This window comes from Cyprinus carpio, chromosome A22 (assembly GCF_018340385.1).
Source record: "Cyprinus carpio isolate SPL01 chromosome A22, ASM1834038v1, whole genome shotgun sequence".
NCBI classification, from domain to species: Eukaryota; Metazoa; Chordata; class Actinopteri; order Cypriniformes; family Cyprinidae; genus Cyprinus; species Cyprinus carpio.
In genome coordinates this window covers 7429144-7448963 of record NC_056593.1, presented here as the reverse complement: position 1 = coordinate 7448963, position 19820 = coordinate 7429144, and the positions used below count along the sequence as shown (strand labels likewise).

At 33.7% G+C, this 19820-nt stretch overlaps 1 protein-coding gene and 1 long non-coding RNA gene across 3 annotated transcripts; one reads left to right on the top strand and one right to left on the bottom strand.

Annotated features, from left to right (window-relative positions):
- Positions 1–2363: 2363 nt before the first annotated feature.
- On the top strand, positions 2364–15307 carry LOC109089665. Of its 2 annotated transcripts, XR_006153151.1 has the most exons (6): positions 2364–3629; positions 3704–3775; positions 7982–8071; positions 11585–11771; positions 12054–12143; positions 15169–15307. It is a non-coding gene; the product is annotated as an uncharacterized LOC109089665 (long non-coding RNA). The 2 variants fall into 2 exon arrangements; XR_006153150.1 differs by lacking the exon at positions 7982–8071 and having other exon boundaries at positions 2381–3629.
- On the bottom strand, positions 7412–19771 carry LOC109046567 (GTP-binding protein 1-like). Its single transcript, XM_042711760.1, has 11 exons — positions 19466–19771; positions 18052–18163; positions 17549–17729; positions 17122–17470; positions 16917–17040; positions 16015–16129; positions 15556–15700; positions 15163–15481; positions 12049–12227; positions 11582–11707; positions 7412–9562 (listed from the first exon to the last, which is right to left on the bottom strand). Exons 1-11 carry the CDS (start codon positions 19631–19633, stop codon positions 9452–9454), a joined length of 1929 nt encoding a protein of 642 aa, XP_042567694.1. The 5' UTR covers positions 19634–19771; the 3' UTR covers positions 7412–9451.
- Between the last annotated feature and the right edge of the window lie 49 nt (positions 19772–19820).

Here is a 19820-nt window from a genome sequence, read left to right as displayed (position 1 = left end):
ATTCGTCATGGTACTCTTACATTTTCTGGAAAAATATTTAAATATAAAGTCGGCGAGCCTGAAACGTCACTACATATGCCATGCGATAGTTTTTTAATAATCATTTTTTTTTTATTATTCTTTTGGAGCTTTGGTGCTGCCGACTTTACATTTAAATATTTTTCCACTTGTTTCTTAGTTGAGCACCCAGTCGAGATTGATGTGCGTGCTTTTGCCTGCTTGTTGTTACTCTTACGTTTTCTAAAACATAAAACAAAACCAAGAAACATTTTGAACGATTTCTCCTCCAGATGCTGAAATTCAGCTGTGTTTTTGATAGTGTAAAATTTGCTGTTGTATTTAATGCATACAGCCTGAATAAACGGCATTCACTGAGAAGCATTAATCCACAGTCACTCGGGGAACCACACTTTAAATGAGAGGCCATATTTTAACATCTTTTTCCCACACATCCCCCACCGCAGCGAATTTATCACGTTCACGTCAAGAAGGCCTACTTTCTCTGTCATCAAAGGGAATGTCTCCAGGGATGTTGTAGCGGGAAATGTGGCTCTGACAGTGTTAGCATTCAATAGGATCCCCATTGCTACACCTTTTGATTTATAAACCCCAGCTAAAATCAGTAACCCATGGTGGGTTTGGAAAAGGGTTTCGTTCATAAACCTGTTTTCCCTCTTGACCAGTCACCTCAGGAATGTAATTTTCTACTGATATGAGACTATTTGTGGTGAATATCTCCTAGCGAAGAGGCAGAAGATCCCAAAATGCAAAATTGAGTTCATGAGATCAAAGATTTGTTTTTGCATCAAAATCAAACGTGTTTTGAAAGAATTTCATTATACCACAATAACAAAGTAGGTCAACCAATGTAAATAATGGAAGTTAAAAGGAATCAGACATAACAAAGTTAATATTTGCAAAGCATGATTGGGTTCACCGAAGTTTGCTGATTGCTGCCATTACTTTTTCCTCCTTTTATCAAAGCCATCAAAGCTAGTTAATTCAGAGTTCACTATAGGACACTTTTCTGTCCACACTTGGTTTGTTTATGTGCCTCTGCAGGATCTATTTTGAGTCTGGACCATGATATTTTTCATCAACGTGAGTATCACTGTAGTACTAGCAACACAGACTGGATTGCCAGGATTTAGTTTTTATATCCATTTTATTTTCAGTTTGTCTATTCAGGTAATCAAAATTATATTTAATTATCTGCATTAAATTTTTCCGAGCAATTTAAAAATGATTTTTAAGAGTTATAAATAAAGCATTATTCCAGTATGTTTTACTAGAAAACTTCTACTAATACTCTTTCTACTTCAAAATTTTTAAGTTTAATTTAATGTTATTTGCTGATTATTTGAAATTTTCATGTAAAATTTACTAGCAATTTCTAAATAAAAATTGTTTCAACACCAGTTTTTCCCCCCAGTATAGGCAGATTATAAGATGTAAAATACTGACATTGTCTTTAGTTTTATTTCTAGATAGTCACATACTAAATCTAAAATAAATGTCTGAGTAATTTTTATTTATTTTAGTTAGATTTGGAGGTATATCATATGTATTTTAGCTCTGGCTAATTAATAATCTTTTTTAACTGTTTTCTGTTTTAACAGTGTAATTTAATTTTAATTTTTAATTTACAGTTTAATTCAATTTAATACATAATTAGCATTGCAAGTTGTTCCTGTGTGACTGTCTGGTTCTTAATTTAAGATTGACATCTTAAGTTTAATCACCTTCAAACAAAATTGTTAAAAGTAAATCCAACACCACTTTTTTTTTTTTTTCCTCAGGCTATTACTGAAAAGAACAAGAACCAACAAAACCAAGGCTTTATGTAACATCTGACAAACTGTAATGATAATACAGACTTTGGATGCATTAATAATGGTCTGGCAAAGCATACCATCAACAAAAATAATCATTGGAAAGTTTGCATTCTTCACCTTCTGTTTTTTTTTTTTTGTTGTGATGTCTAGGGATATTTTCACACTTAAGAGAAATGTGAATAAAGGGGCAATGGTGCTCAAGATGGAGAGAGAAAGAAAGCAAGCAGGTGAATAAGCAACAAGAAAAAAAAGAGACTTCATAAATTACTGCAGCAGCTCTTCTTACTGCACTTAGTGTCAGTCTGACTTTCTACCCGACAAACTTTTTTTTAATGTTTAAGCAAAAACAGAGTCGGGAAACATCTGTGTCATGTTTTGATGAACCAGTACAGCAATCTGCAATTTACAGCAACATCACATCTCCATAAGTGTTATAGATTGCAATACACACAATGACATTTTCAACAACATCTGAGCACTAAATGCTGCCATTGACCAATCAGAATCCAGTATTTAACTTTAATTTAATACATTAATTTAAAGTTTGTTTTATTTATTTATATATTCGATTTGTGATAGTTTTGAGTGATTGTAACAACACTGTACAAAATAATAAGTGGATCCTGTTACACAACAAAAAAATCTACGTCCAGGCACTTCATTTTGTTCCCTTTCTGGAGCACCCATAGTTAAAAGTACCTGATGCACCCTTGCTCAAGATTTTTTCTTTTATAGTAACAACATCATGTTGAATGAATCAGCTGATTAAATGATTCACTGACTCATCTATAAAGACAGTAATTTACTGTCCTAATAAAGTATCTGCAGAAAGAGTCAGTAAAAATTCCCACCACTAATGCATTAATCATAAGATTCATTTTAATTTTCTATGATAGATCATTTTGGACTACATTCGGCAGCCACTGCATTTTTAAAATATGCAATTTAAAATACAGTCATACCCATTTAAATACATCCACTGCTTTTCAGTGGATGTTTGGGACCCAAGATGCGCCAGGGCATTCAGTATATGGACCAGCCTGGATATGGCAGATCTATCGCTGGCCCATACGAGCCACCAGCAATGGGCCCACTAAAACAGTCAACCAACAAAGGGCCATGCCACCCTCCAGACGATTTCAGTCCCAAGTGCCCCCCTCCATGCCAAGCCACATCGACAACCAAAGCCAACAACTGAGAGCTAAAGGCTTAGCTTTTCATCAAAGGCAAAATGCTTATCTCCCACCACAGAGACTTATGCTGCATCATTTCCAAACATCTGCCACTAACCGACTAATGCTGAGAAAACTGATTTCCGATGAGCTAAAATAGCGACACAGAAATTCAATGTAAAGAGTTAAATCAAACTACTTTCTCCTCTGTGAATGAAAGTGGCACTATTTACTTAGAGATTAATGTTTGACTGGATGAAGCACCAATCCCTTGCTGAAGTATTTTTACATTTTGCCCTTTCAAATCATTCACATTCATCACAGAAATGCAGCTTTTCATGACAACTTCTTTTGGTGGGATTACATTTTATTTTTACATGCTTCTCGGTCTGAACAACAGCAAAATTTGCTCTCCCTGAAAATCGCTTCCAGAAATCTGTGACGAGATGGAAAGATAGACAGCGGGTGAGTCAGAGATACAGACAATGTCTCAATGAGCAGCAGAGAGCTGATCATTTATTTATAAATGGCTTACAACTGTGACTGCTGTGGATTGCTGGTATAAGAGGCCTTTCGGATGTACGTAAGAGACTTGTCTGAGTGGCACATTGGGGAGAATGAGGTAAGTTGTGCTAATTTTGCAAAGTTGTCTTCTGTGCAATAAAAGGAAAACTAATAGGCCTAATTATATTTCAGGATGTCTGTTATCAACTGAAAGAAAAGAAAGTGACTCAAGTTTGGGAAAAAACACAAAGTGTCCCTTGTTAGGTAAGCTGTGTCACGTCAAGAGGTAACTTAAATAAGGAATATGCGATGTACATTTAAAATAAAATGTGGAGAATTTATAGTTTACCTAAATTTATTTATATTTTTATAAAATGTATTTGTTTTTATATATATCTGGGTGAAATATATATGAAAAATATATGTATAATAAAAAAAATTGAATTTTTTTTTATTTTTATATGTTTTATTTGTTTTTTTTTTTTTCTGGGTGAAATATAGATTTATATTATATTATATTATATAATATATGTATAATAAAAAAAATATATATTTAGATTTTATATATATAATGTTTGGTCTGAAATTATTTACCCAGCACATTTCTTATTTTGGTCATGCATGTGCACCTGTACACCACTTATGTGCATATATACTGTAGGGTTTCTCCTTGCAACAAACCATCCTAATTGAAATCAGTGGATTTGTAATGTTTCTGGTGCAGCTTTTGTGTATCTATAAACTCTGCTGGCTTATACTTTAATATTGAAAAAAGCACATGGTACACATCTGTATAAGAATTAGTTGTGTAGAAAGATTGTAAGTAAAAATTTTCATCAGAATAACCTAACTTATTTATTTATTTGTAGTTGTAGCTATAGTCATGTAAGCATAACAGAATCTGGTTGAAGTATTTATAACAGCCAAATAAACACAGAACTGTAGTTGACATAGGGAAGCCTGACAGCTAGACGGCTATCAAAGTATGTTTGCAAATTGGTAACATACTAGGCTTGATTGAACAAAGAAAATACAAAGAAAACCCCCAAAATATGAAGTCTTTCATCTTGGAAAGGCAGACTAAACAAAGTCAAAGAATGAATGATTGTTTTGAAAGAGGGAGCTTCAGTCCTCTTTGCTTTGTCCAAACATGGTTTCTGTCAATTAGCTTGTGGTTATGTCCTGCCAATATGCAAAATAATGCACAGAGGATTAACCAGTCATGCTTTAAATGAGGGGCAGAGCGCTAAATAATTAACGCTAACCGGCCTTAGATCCTGAAATATAATCAATACTTCTGAGGACAGCAAATCTGCCAAACGTTCCAGTTACTGCACATGACTTTGAAAGCAAAGGCCAATATTTTATACACACAGAAAGAAGTGAAAAGTAAATGAAGATGTGTTGCGACTCAAAATCATTAAGTTTGATTTGAGCCAGATGCTAACATTGACAAGCTCTCATCTTCGTAAGCCATGAACAAAAGTACCCATGGTATAGAATATTGGTGCTCTAAAGTTTTCCTGCGAAGTTTGTATTTACAAGTTGGGAAGTCGTAATTATAATGTCAGGTGCAAAGAAACAGGTAAACTAAGTGTAATATGATGTTTCGCCCAGTGTTAGCAGGTTTGCTAAGTTTTAGTAAATGCTAGCTGACGCTTTTAGCTCTTGTGGCCCTAATGTGAATTATACTTTGGTGATGTTTTGCTGCCTAGACTTTAAATTGAGGGTACGCATAGTGCATAACAGTCGTATTCTGGAAGTAATAATCCCATTAATTTTCTCCATAAGGGAATTTATAACCTATAACTTATAAACCATTAAACACAGACCTACTGTGAGATACAAGGTTTTTAACTCTTTCCCCGCCAGCATTTTTTTTTAAAACGTTGCCAGCCAGCGATTTTGATGATTTTCACTAAAATTTGATTACCTACAGTATATTTTGCTGTATGAATATTTAAATATGCAATACACCAAAATAAAGATCAAAGCCTCTACTTATATCTATATATATATATATATATATATATATATATATATATATATATATATATATATATATATATATATATATATATATCAACACTTGAATACAGATGTATTCAAGTACAGGTTTCATAAAAAATTAGAAATTTTGAGCAAAAAGGTGAGAAAATGTAATTTTTATCAAAAACTACATCTGGATAATATTCAGTATGATTATCAAAACATAAATCCAGTAAATGACTTCCATCAACACCTCCAAAGCTTGCACATCCATATACCACTTCCTGGATCATCATTTTACTCCATAACATTATGCAGTTTTCATTTATATGCTGTCTATTTCTGATGATAGCATTATTATAATTTTATTATTATTTATCATATGCATCTGTTTACATAAGAGATCGCTAGTTTTTATTATGCAGTTTTCATTTATATGCTTACTCGTTTCAGAAGATGTTAATAGCACCCCCGAGTTAACAGTGAAAAACAGAAAGCCATTTGTACTATACTCTTCAATGGCGGGGGAAAGAGATTGTGGTATATGCTTTGTTGAGCCATCAGTGTATGTATAACAGTGAAAACACAGAAAGCCGTATATAACTATAATAATAACTCGTCAATGGCGGGGAAGCGTTTTCTTCTAAATGACGAGATAACTCTTCAATGGCGGGGAAAGAGTTAATTGATGGTATATGCTTTTGTTGAATAACTCGTCAATGTATATATATATAATATAATATAGATATATATATATATATATATATATATATATATATATATATATATATATGCATATTTTACAATAAACTTAAAATATGTTGATACTATATACTCAACCAACATCTTTAAATCAATAGTTTAACATTCTCTTAATAAATAGTTTTTTGTCTTATTTTAAAATACATTTTTTGTTTTTTTTAAATACATTTTTGCTTCAAATTATAGTTTATTATAGTATTTTTATGATTATTTTGTAGTTTTTTTTTGATATTTGGTAGAATTTTAGTTCAACACATTTTGTTGTCCACATTCATGCGCACCCAAAAACCAACGTGATACACGACACAGACTGAAATTAGCTTTTTGAATAAAACGTTTATTGGGATCTCAGTGACAAGACTCACATCCATCCTCTCCAGGGAAGCAGGAACGTAAAGGGCTGGAAATTAGGCAATAAGGGCACTGCGGGACTCTGTTTGACCATGTGGCTTGATGTTCGGCTGGTGTTTTAATGCTGCCACTTCAATGAGTTTTGACAAAATTACCTAAATACTTCCGTTTTGTTGGCTGAGAGAGTTTCATATCTTTTTACACAGCAGTGGGGCTGGGGAAAGTAAGTAATTTGATTATTTTATGGCGTATTTGTTCAGCATGTCGCAGAGAAGAGTGAACAACAAATTAGAAATGAGTGTCTGGGGGTGAATAAACCAAATGTTTATAAATAATTCAGTTCAATAGTTCCTCAGAGGAAGAGTTGTTTCACATTAGACAAGCTAGAGACACAATAGTACATATTAAATGCAATTAAAGTAAAATCTTTAGATTTTTTTGTCAAATTACAGGAAAGCAACTGTGATAAATGCATTAACAAGCGGTTTGTATAACTTTTTATTTTATTAAAAAGGATTAACAATAAATAATCTATTCATATGTTTTATATTTTTATATTTTTATATATATATATATATATATATATATATATATATATATATATAAATTTGTACATAAATGTACATTTTTGCAAAAAAAAAAAAAAAAAAAGTGTGCACTAAAAGGGACTGAATCCAAATGAAAATGCCTAAATAAAAGTCATAACCAGTGCACTGAATGCTCTAAAACTAAATGTCTTGTATGTCTTGTAAAATATTATTATATTTTTATTTACTTATATATATATATATATATATATATATATATATATATATATATATATATATATATAAGTAAATAAAAATATAATAATATTATCCTTCAGGTTCCTGAAGATAAAGTATTAAATTATTTTGCATAACTTAAGGGCTTGCATGTGGTCTTTGTAAGCTATTCTGACTGAGCTTAGAGATCGTGTGTTTAAAAAAAAAAAAACAGAGAGAGGTTCAAATCTACTTGGCTGCCTCGGATAAAACTAAAATCAATGTCTACAGATCTCCCTGATAGTACAGACTTTGTGGTTCACCTTTATTGATTCAAAAGACAAGAACAGCAGATCAACCCAAGAACAAGAACCAGAACCTTGAACGATGTCTTGTGTGAACGCCACACATTGGGCTCATGAATACAAAGTAAATGAAAGCTATTGTGTAGGAGTTTTTCTTTCATTTTAAAATTGCAATGGAAATTATGAAACCACATCTTAATAGACAATGTTTGATATTTCTTATGTTGAACTATGTTGGTCTGGATTAGTATTGCAGTATATAATAGACTTTAAATCCTCCACTTCACGGCTAATCGTTGATCTTTCTGGCTTTTTAACAGGGCACTTCAAGACCTTTACAGCATTTCACCACAGCTTTCCCTGACGAATTTCATACCGAATGCAATCCCAAACAGGCATCATACAGATATGTGAATATATATTACAGATTAATAGGTGCAATAACTCAAATTTAGGTTCATATCTAAAGGATTAGCTCACCCAAAAAATGAAAATGTGCTCATTTACTCCTAATGTCCAAATGTCAAACCACTATGACTTTCTTTCCTTTGTGCAACAGTTGCTCTTGTCACAATTACATTGGGAACTTAAGCTTTCAAGCTTCAAAAGCACCATAAATGTGGTCCATATGACATTTACAGTATATCTCAACTCTTTTGAAGACATAAGTTAAGAAACAAACTAGTTTTAAAAAATCTTGACGTCCCCCCAGGTCTTTTAGATTTGTATACAAATCATTATAGAGTAACAAAACCTGAATGATCTGCTTACAACAATTAACAGCTCGAGAAGAATATCGGTAATCAATGACTTAAATATCGGTTGTTTCTCAAATGACGCTATTGTTGATCTCTTCCACAAAAAAAAAAAGTAAATTGTCATACTGGTTTGGAACGGTGGATAAATGCTGACTTGTCATTTTTTGGGCGAATTAGTCATTTTATTTGTTTTTATTCAAGGTCTATCCTCGCTTTCATTGGCTCAAGGGTGTCTTGCACAGGGAAATTAAATTAAAAAGAGTTTAGAATAAATAAGCGTAGACAGAAAATAATTTTTAATGAGAAAGTGGCAACAGAAATCCGAAATAATTGCCATATGTCATCTCAGTTAGCTTCCCGTTCTACGCCAAAAAAAAATAAAAATACATTTCTCTGTTGAAAAGGTGAGACCTTTTGAAAGTGATGCTGGGTCACAAAATGAAAAAGCATCATGGGAGAGCAGAAAGCCACCTAATTTGTGACACTCTGAGAGGGACCGGTTTTATCTGCCATGGTTTTATGCGTCTCGGCAGCTACAACGCTCATTAAAATCAGAAGAGGATGAGGGGGCATGAGAGATTGACAAGCAGAACAGATTTCTCCCTTTCATCTGCGTTAGCATTTGCCAAATTCAATTGAAGGAGGAAAACGACATGAAAAAAAGCAAAATCGCTGAACACAAACAGGGATTCAGTCGTAGGCTCCTTAATTGGGTCCTCAGGGAAACATTCCGGATACAAAATCCAGGATTTCGGGGTGTTTATTACAGGATGTCGAGACTCCAACGGCTGACAGAATATTAAGAAAAAGGGTTTGATAAGGGTGGACGGGGAACACAACAGCTGCTTGTCAGTCAGGGTTTTGGCACGATTGTGTCAGCTGAAATGAACATTTCTAATTAGGGAGAAATAGCTCAGTCCGGTTTAGTTGGAAAAAAAAAAAGAAAGAAAGAAAGGGGGAAAAAAGGCTTTACTGCCCTCTGGTGTTCACTTAAACCATTAAAGGCAGCTGACCAGTAGTGATGGAGGAAGCTCAGTTGCCGCCCACTCCAGCTGCTGAAGGAGTCGTTCCAGTGCTGCTCAGTGCTGATTTGGCTTTGTGCCATTTGCCGCCACGCCGTCGCCCACTTCCACCAGACTTCAACTGAAAGAGATGATGGAATTTCTCACAGGTTGATAGTTGGTATTTTATTTATTTAGTTAATTATTTTTCACATTTTGGGTTTAAAAACAGTTTCACTAGCTAGGAGCACGCCACAAACAAGCTATGAAACAGTTAGTTGAACAGAGTGTTGGCGAAGGGTAGAAAGAGGACGAAGAGGTCGAGGGAATGGGATGATGGTCAGGTTGATCAGGGCATCTAGAATTGATGGCTCAGAGAGACTCAGGGTGGGGGTACTGTCTCTATCATATATTTAGGCCAGACAATTAGGACCCCCCGATACAACCTGAAAGAAAGAGAATGTGGGATAAGGTTGGCTGAATGGATGAGAAAGGGAGGGAAGGGTGGGTTCGAGAGAAAGAAGCAAACAGTATGGTATGAGGTGGGCCGATATATGGAGGTTTCGGGAAGTCAGGTGATCGTTTGGGGCGTGGCCCTGCTCCTGAACATCTGTTAACCAAATAACTCCATTTGTCATTAAGTTAATTAAAAAAAAAAAAAAAAAAATTCTGCAGCTACAAACCATATTAGAGCCAGTAACGCACAATATCAGTTCGAAAGATTTTTTTTTTATCAGTTTGTCATTTCCTTGAATAGTAAAAGAAACGGTGAATAACAGTTATAATATAAAATAAATAAAATACAGATTTTGTCATTTTCTCTTTAAAAAAAAAATAAACAGTCACATTTTCATTTGTTTTGCTAATTTTGTGTTTAAAAGCAAATAAAAAATTGTCATTAAAGTAAATTTTAAAAAATGGACAAATCTCACTTTAAAAATACTATGTTGTTCAAGAAGTGTTTTTCCCAACAACACTGTGCTGTAGTAGCAAAATGAAGGTGGTTTGAATAATTATATAAAAATGATTAAATATTTTTTTTAGCAAAACAAATACATTTTTTTTTTCGAATAGCGTATTATACTATTACTTTACTACTTTTTATTTAACTTTTTTTCCATTTAAATGATTGCCAATTAAATACTTAATTGACTTTGAGCAGATGAAATCCAAATATTTAGATCCTTTTTCATGGGTAGGTCTCGGTGGTAAAGTTTTTTTTTTTCTTGGACTCAAACTTCAGAAGATAAATACATTAAAAATGTAATACAATTATCTTGTTTATCAACTAAAGCTTTTTATTTGTTCTGGTAGATGCAATTTATTTATTTATTTATTATTATTATTATTTTAAATGATCAATTTTTAGTTTATGGCCATTTAAAACGTAACCAACTCAGCAAATTGCAACAGATCCTGTTTTCAAACCTGTAATTTAACATCTCAATAATGGTTAACAAGGACAACTTTACTATTTGAACACTACTTAAACAGAAACAATCCCAGAATTTGCTCTGCAGTGACCATTAATGGAAAAATCAATTAACCGTTAAGTCTAAATAAAAGAGTCGTGAGCTTTTCAGAGGTGATTTGTCTCATTCAAATACTGTTCATGAAATAAATCAGCCTAATTCATTACATTAAGAATGTCTCTAATGTCTTTTATAGTCTTAAAAGTAATGCTCTTAGTAATACCTCTGTGATTTACACTACAGCAAATTAAAATTTTAAAATGCTTAAAGAGTTTGACCTTAATGTGCTTTAAACCGTTTTACCTTCACTTCACACCATTTTCTTGTCCTTTTAACTTTTTTTTCCCTACATATTCTCTTTGTTTCGATCTTTACAAAGGATTTCCTCGCCCCCCGCTGTCTACCGCACTGAGCCACAGACAGAAGAGAAGAGAAAAGGATGTTTTTGTTGTACTGGGGATGAAAAGGGTCGAGAAATTTCAAGGGCTGTAACTGTCCTTGAACGTTTGGAGATGAATATTACATGCAGCCCGAAGGAAATGTTAAAAGAATGAAAACGAGATGCGGAAAAAGAGCATAAGGAACAATATGGAAAAAGATTTACCAAGCATAATAAAAACATTACAGTAATCTATACTAACATGATTATGTATATGTATTTATTATTAAAGAATATATATATATCTCACCAGTTGTCCCATTTGAGGGCTTCCTCCCATCTGTGTGGTTTCCTCGCTGGCTGATGAAGAGCCTTCCACCTGTGACGAGGTTTTCTTGGTAGACTGCATCTTGGCCTGAGGCTTGCTTTGAAGCAGCTGTCGTACAAGCAAAGACAACAGAAGGACATGCATCGCCAGTTTTTATGACTCATGCTGGAAAGTAACAATCTCTTTATATACTTTATTGGCAGATATTATGAAATATGCATGATTGATGTATCTAAAGTAAAACTGATTCACACAGATACCAAATTTTAGTTGGATGAATCTCAAGACTCCATATGTATATATATAGAGAGAGAGAGAGAGAGAGAGAGAGAGATAGTTATTATCTATAATAATTCAACTATATTTAAATAAAGAATTATCTTTTTTATTATGTATGTAAAATGTATTTTATTTAGATTTTGAGTGTGAATGTTTTTGTGACCTCTGACCTTAGTGATGGTGCCCACGGCCTTGGTCCTGCCCTCTCTGAAGACGAGTCTCTGGTCCGTGTGAAAGTACTCGGGGGTCTTGATGAAACGGAAGTGTACGGTGGCTTTGTCCCCCGTCCGTAAACAGTCTTTGTTCATACCGATGATGGTGGCCGTTTGTCTGATACTGCCACAGTGAACTATGATAGAGAGAAACTCATGAAAAAGTGCCAAATAGATAGACCTACAATTTCTATTTAGTTACCATTTCTGTTTAAATATTTAATATTTTTATACCCTTTCTTCAGTAAAACAAAAGCATTGCAATTCAAAGCCAATAATGGAAGCACATTATATATAAGGGTTAATTTTTCCCAAAATCAAACAGTCAATTAATTTCTTTATGTATTTGTATATTACCTAACATGGTTATAAACAATATTATAAAACATAAAATAAAAATTTTAAATATAGTAAACTGAAACAAAATTATATGCCAAAATGTGTGTATCCTCTAGAATGGTAAATATATCTTTTTAAGTAGTTTCTCTCAATATAAACATTCAAGTATAATTTTTTGATACCCGATTTCATAAAGGCAAACCTAAAGAACTATAATTATTATATTGGTTAAAACATGAAATAAAATTTCATTTTATAAATTTGTGAAACAAAATTGTCAAAATTTGAGTATCCTCTGTATCTAACAATGTCTACATATATACATATATTATATCAGAGGTGGAGTAACGAATTACATTTACTCGCGTTACTGTAATTGAGTAGCTTTTTTGTGTACTTCTACTTTTTAAAGTAATTTTTAAAATCTGTAATTTTACTTTTACTTAAGTATATTTTGTTTGAAGTATTGTACTTCGCTACATTTTAAAACACATTAATTACTGAGTAAAAAAAAAAAAATCCCTCCCTGTAAACTACTGCAGTAAATAATGTGCAGAAGGGCAAACTGGCGCTAAAATCACAAGAAAGATACAGACGGACAGACAGGCGTTAGTGGTGCAGACACCGCTGAAAACGAAACCCCGTCATATTCTGAAGTTTAACTCGAAGGAAATGAAGTGAACCCCTGGCCATATTTATGCAGTGTAAGCTGTGCTTGCCTAGGGAGACCAAACTAGCAGATTATAAAATCTCGACAAGACGTCAACCCTTTGCAAGCATGTAGAGGTGAGCTAAATAATTGCATCGCTGCATTGGTGGTTAAAATGAAGCTTTGACATTTTAGCAAGAGGTTTTGAACAAATTAGCCAAAAAGACAGTGGTGCGGAGTGTGCGATGTATATCGTCTGCGATAATATCATAACTGTTGTTTTAAATGGATGTGCGCGCGCGCATTTAAAGTGCGTTCTTTGACTGTGTGATTCAGTCTTGTAAAATGCATTTAGAATGATCACAAAATTGAAGATATAGGGGCAGAAAATTTACATATTTATATAATTTTCATATAGTAAATCAAAATCACACAAAGAATGCCATCTTTTCCTCCAAAAATCATCATGATATATAATATATATATATATATATATATTATATATATATATATATATATATATATATATATATATATATAGATATATTTTTTTTTTTTTTTTTTTACAACAGGTCAGTAAATAAGTTAATTAAGAGACTTGCGTTTTTAGACACCATATTGCCTGTTTTTGCTCTATTTCTACAACAAAACATTATTCCAAACACAGCCACCAAAGCACAGTTTTGCGTCTCTGAGCAACATGACAGTGGTTTTGTTTCCTGAATGAATCAAACCGTTTAAATGATTCGGTTCAGTCGCAACGACTCACTTATTAACAGTGACTTGCTGACACATACTGGCCATTTTAATTTCACATTTAAAGTAGCTTTTGATTTTTTTTAAATAATTAATTTCTTATAGTTTCAAATGAGAATTCAACATTTTATGTTTTGTATATCAAAACATTATTCATACATTTGTAACTGCAGATTAAATGCATTCTTGTCCTGCATTAAACAGTGTGTAAATAAATCTAAATGCCACTTCCGATGAATCTTCTGCATTTCGTCTGCATTGAAAAAATGAGTTTGTTGATACTGATTTGCCTGGTAACAGCCCAAATGTCTTATTATTCTAAATAACTGATTCCTTTAATTAAAAACAACTAGTTTGAGATTAATAGGCCTCAGGGGTGTCAAACTCAGTTCCTGGAGGGCCGTATCCCTGCAGAGTTTAGTTCTAACCCTGCTCCAGCACACATATCATGTAGTTTTCAAATAAGCCTAAATGATTAGATTAGCTGGATCAGGTGTGTTTAATTAGGGTTATATCTAAACTGTGCAGGACTGTGGCCCTCCAGGAACTGAGTTTGACACCCGTGGTGTCCCATTTTTTGGTTTTCCCTCCCACTGTTAAAATGTAACTAAGTAATTTTTACTCTGAGTAAGTTTTAAATGAGCTACTTTTTACTTTTACTTGAGTAGATTTTTAGACTGGTACTTTTACTTGTACTTAAGTAAAATTTCATTAATATAATGGCACTTTTACTTGAGTAGAATATTTTTGTACTCTTTCCACCTCTGTATTATATATCAATTTTTTTATTTATAAATTATAAATAAATGTATTAATAGTAAAAAGTAAAATTAATTATTATACATATTCAAGATTTAGGTACTTATTTCTGGCGCTGTCTAAGTATAAATGATGTGATATCTGGATTTATAAATAAACAGTTTTTAATAAATATTTGCTGCATTAAAAATTAAAATTTCATATTTTGAATATTTTTTATTTAAATGCATGTTCTATATATATATATATATATATATATATATATATATATATATAATATATATATATATATATATATATATATATAGATAGATAGATAGATAGATAGATAATTATACAACAAACAAATGTTTTAAATATCACAAGAAACTAAAAATTTTAATCTTCTAAAATTAATATAGATTACATAAAAATTATCTTAAGTTTTATCGTACTAAACAAATATTTATTTTAATATTTACTTTGAATCTTTTGATTCAATATTTTAAACTGTATAAAAACGTAAAGTATTTAATATCAGGATTAACAAAAATTCAGTCAAATACTTAACATCTGTCTCTTCTGCTCACCCATAGCTTGGTATCTTGGAGATATCGTCGTCGGATGGTGTAGTACGAGAATCTCTGCCTCAAACTCCCAGCATGCCTGTGGGTTGAGGCGTGGCGACACCATCACCATTCCCTTCCTGATTGATGAGCGCTTGATCTTCTTCAGGGCGAACGAGGCCGTCTGCCCACCGTGCACTTCTTTAACAGGCATGCGCTTGCGGTGAATGGATTTGACGATGATGGGGATGAAAACGCCCAGAGGATCTGGACCGAGGAGCAGCGTGTCGTTCAGCCGTATTAATCCACGTAAAGTAGTTCCTGATACTACAGTACCTACACCCTGAAGAACATACGAGAAGTTCAAATGATTGAGAAAGATGTAGACAGGAGCACAAAAGACGGTGTGTGTTGTACCGGCACTGAATATGTGTCATCAATCTGAAACTCTGGCGGCTCGTCATCTTTAAATGTCGTTCTGGGAGACAGCAGGTTCAGGAACATTTTCAACAAGTCCATGTTTTCACCTGTCACATTCGAAATCTGGAAAATCGGACACATCCTACACACACAGAAATAATGCTTTGGTTGAATATGCTCTCATTATTTCAGATGATATTAATACCTTGTTTGAAGTTGATGCTTTATAAAGATTCGTTGGGCAAAAAATTCATCTTGATTTCCAAAGTTTTTTCATGTAAACAAAAAAAATTGTTTACATAAAACTCTAAATACAGTAGTGACTAAAAACTCAACTTTGACAGATTTTAAGGGGTTGTTAAGATGTTTTATGGCATTCTAAGCCAAAAAATTTGAGTGGCCAAAGAACAAAAAAGCCTTTTTATCATCCTACAGGCAAAAATTAAGTAAAATTACCTTTCTGAGCTGAAGTTTGAGGCTGTTACAATGACGTCATCCTTGTTTTGAACCAAAACTGGAATTTTTCTGCATCCTGGAGACTTGAGTAACCTTTGTAATAACTTAAGCGTTTCTGCAACACAAAACCACATGAAAATATGTCTATAAAAACATACACTGGAGGGCTGGGTTGATAATTCACATTAACTTTCAACAGCATTTGTGGGATATTGTTGATCAAAACAGGATATAATTTTTACTTCAGAACTCCAAAAACCGTTTGCACAATATGTACAAGGATACCAGAAAGTATCCTTGCGTATGCAGTATTTCAAAAACACGCAGGAATTATGCCACTAGTGTGCAAGTTCATCCACAGAGAGAAGTCGTAGAATTTACACAACTTTACACCCCCCAAAAAATTAAAATAAAATAATAATAATAATTTGTGTGTGTTTTAGCTAAAATACAAACTTAAAATTTATTAAACCCTCTGGAAGGCTTGTGCCATTTACTTTTTACATTAACTGCAATTTCTGCTTTATTAAAACTATTTTTAATAAATAAATATAAAATAAACTAGAATAAAAAAACAGGTTTGGTCTGATTAGGCTGATATTCAAAGCCATTTCAAAATACAGCCGTATTCAAAATGTTTTTTTTTTTTTTTTTCAAAAGTGTTATATGATCAGAATTTACATGTTTTTATACCCAATAAAATTATTAATAATAAATAAGAAAAGAAGTAGATTTGTACCATATTTATATCATACTGGTAATACCATAAAATAACATTTAAAAAAAAAAAAACGCAAACATTTGGATGTCCTTGGAATCTTACAAAATTTGTATAGAAATTAGCATTATGCCACAAATACTGTTGATTAAACTTCTGTAGTAAAATGAGAGATTAACAATACCTTGTAAGATGTTAGCGGGACACATGTCTATCTTAGTTACAACTACAAAAACAGGAACGTTGAGGGCCAGAGCGAGACCGAGGTGTTCTTTAGTCATGCCAATGATTCCCGCGTTACTTCCCACTCGTGAAACAAAAAAAGACAGAATTCATAAAACGTTGAACCGCCAAGTACATACACCTGTGGCACACCTACCCCCTCTCACCATTAGCATGCAGAAATCCGGTAGGTGGCCAGTCATGCCAAATACGGTGGTCTTCAGGTACTTTTCGTGGCCCGCCAAGTCGATGAAAGTGATGACCTTTGACGACCTCTCGCAGATTTTGGTCCAGTCCAGGCTGCCCCCATGGCTGTCTGGTTTGTTGACCACATGCCCTTCCTGGTCAAAACCCAGGATGTCGTTGCCAACGCTGCTGGTCCGGCCACTCTCCATCTCGTGTTTGTGGCGGAATAGCTTCTGGCGGGCGAATCCGCGACCGTTGTCGAGTTCGCCGTGGGTTAGGACACCCAAAAGTGTGCTTTTACCAGCATCTACATTACCTACAACCGCAACTCTGAGGAAAGAAATGATTTTCAACAAAAAAAAAAAAAAAAAATTTTGTATATTATTTCTTTGCAAAACCTCTTCTGACCTCACTTCCAGGAAGTCGGCCTCTCCCACGCGGCGCCGGATGAGATAATCGCGGACGCATCCTGCCATCTCTGTCCTCTCTCTCAACAGAATCAGGTCGGCGTCAACCTGTTCACAAAGTGACTGCACTGTAGCGACAGATGCTTCCATATCCCTCTCATCCAGACCATAATCACCACCGTCTGAGAGACAGAGACACCAAGAATTCATCAGCACTTCTAAATATGACATTTCCATCTGGGAAAGTCAAAATCAGTTTCTGAAATGAACGCATAAAGGCTTGAAAATAAAACAATAAATATAAAAGATGGGCAAGAATACACAATCTGGTTAAACCAACCCATATCAACACAACCTTTGACCCTAGAGGTCACAGGGTCACTGTTGCATGGACTTGCAAAAAGACAATAAAGGACAATGGTGTCCTTTTCTGGTGCAACATATTTGTCTATTCAATAAAAATGTTCAAACTTGGCGATAGCTTTGTGACACATTGCGTCTCACCTGTTCCCATCCCAACCACATAGATGGTTTCTCCGCATCCTTCCTCTATTCGTTCTCGCAGCTGCTTTTGTAAACAGTCATACTGCTCTCCTGTAGGGCTGACCAGTGCAAACTGACGAGAATTAACAAAAATAATCAAAGTATTATTAAAGGAACTTACAGAAGAAAAACAAAACATGTTTGCCGAGCATGTATTTTAATATATTAAAATGGCAAAATTTGGGGATGCATTCCATATGTTTAATATCTCTGTGCAGCAGGGTTCCTCAAATCTTACCCTGGAGGACCAGCACTGATCAAAATCACCTACATGTGATTTTCTAATGATCCTGAAGACACTGATCAGCAGATATTTTGTAAATTTCCTACCTTAAATATATCAAAGCTTAATTTTTGATTAGTAATATGCATTGCTAAGAACTTAATTTGGACAATTTAATTTACAAATTTTCAAATAGTTGCATCTCAACCAAATATTGTCCTATCCTAACAAACCACACATCAATTATCACATTTAAAAAAAAAAAAAAAAAAAAAAAATACCCTTATGACTGGTTTTGTTGTCCAGGGTCACATATATGCATTCCATAATTTTCATTTGAATAATTTATATATATAATTATGATATATATATATATATATATATTATATATATATGTGTGTATATATATATATATATCTATATATATATATATATATATATATATATATATATATATATATATATATAAATATTAAATTATTCAAATGAAAATTATTTAAATAAAATGAATTCCACTGCTTTAGACAGCAGGCTATAACTTAACCTTTTTTTTTTTTTTGCCATTTTTGCAATTAAACCTACTTTCAAACAGTTTATCTGTAATTTTATAATTCCATTTTATTTAATTAAGTGCAATTCTTTATTTTTATTGTTGGAAACCCAACACACATCAAACAATATATACATATGTGTGTGTGTGTATTTGGTTTAACATTTTATGATTCGAAGTCTAATTAAATCTAACATTAATAAATATATAAAAAATATCGGAATATTTTTAAGCGTGACTTAAACACCCAAATACTTTTTAGGCTCCTACAAATCTGTTTGTAGCAAAAACTTGCGTTTTCATGTTGCACTTTTTACTGCAGTTTTACATGCATTAAAAGTGCAACACCCTTAAATTCACCCTATCACAATGTTAATCATGTTCAGGTTCGATCGCACACATGCACATAGTCCAGGGTCAGCAGTAGTTGCAGTGCCAGCTGGCGTTCGCGTGCACAGTCAACGTGTCACTCGTGCAGCCCTTCTGCTTTGAATTCAAAGTTGTAAAATGCGTTTAAACAGCACGCATTTATAAAATAAACTGTTGTGTTGGTTCGTGCACACAGAGAAGAGTTCAATCGAACGCTTAGGCCTGAGAGCCACCTTGCTGGTGAGGTCTAAATGATCCTCGGCTTCCCCGTTCTGGTTGTCGCCGGCGTCGTTGCGCTCAGCGCCGGGCAAATCCTCTGCGCAGCTCTGGTCAGGTGCGAACATACAAGCCGGCACCACCGACTCCACCGCCGGGCTTAAGCTGGTCTCCGTCGCCGCCATGTGTTCCTCCAGCCTGAGTCTGGAAAAGAGACTGATCGAGTGAAGTTTTGTTTTTCGCCTTTAAGTCTAACCTGTCTTCTGTTATGTAGTTTACATGCACTTTTTGTATGAGGAATATGGGGCCTCTGGGAGACACGCCTACTCATGAATAATTAATTCATTGTTTACAGGCACGTCTAAAAAAGCC

What these genes read in the sequence shown, in the direction of transcription:
- LOC109046567 (XM_042711760.1), bottom strand. Translation starts at nt 19,633, where the DNA reads ATGGCGGCGACGGAGACCAGCTTAAGCCCGGCGGTGGAGTCGGTGGTG. An exon ending in CGGATTTCTGCATGCTAATG is followed by an intron (nt 17,041 to 17,121) that starts GTGAGAGGGGGT and finishes TTTGTTTCACGA; the next exon opens with GTGGGAAGTAACGCGGGAAT. An exon ending in ATGACACATATTCAGTGCCG is followed by an intron (nt 15,482 to 15,555) that starts GTACAACACACA and finishes TATGTTCTTCAG; the next exon opens with GGTGTAGGTACTGTAGTATC.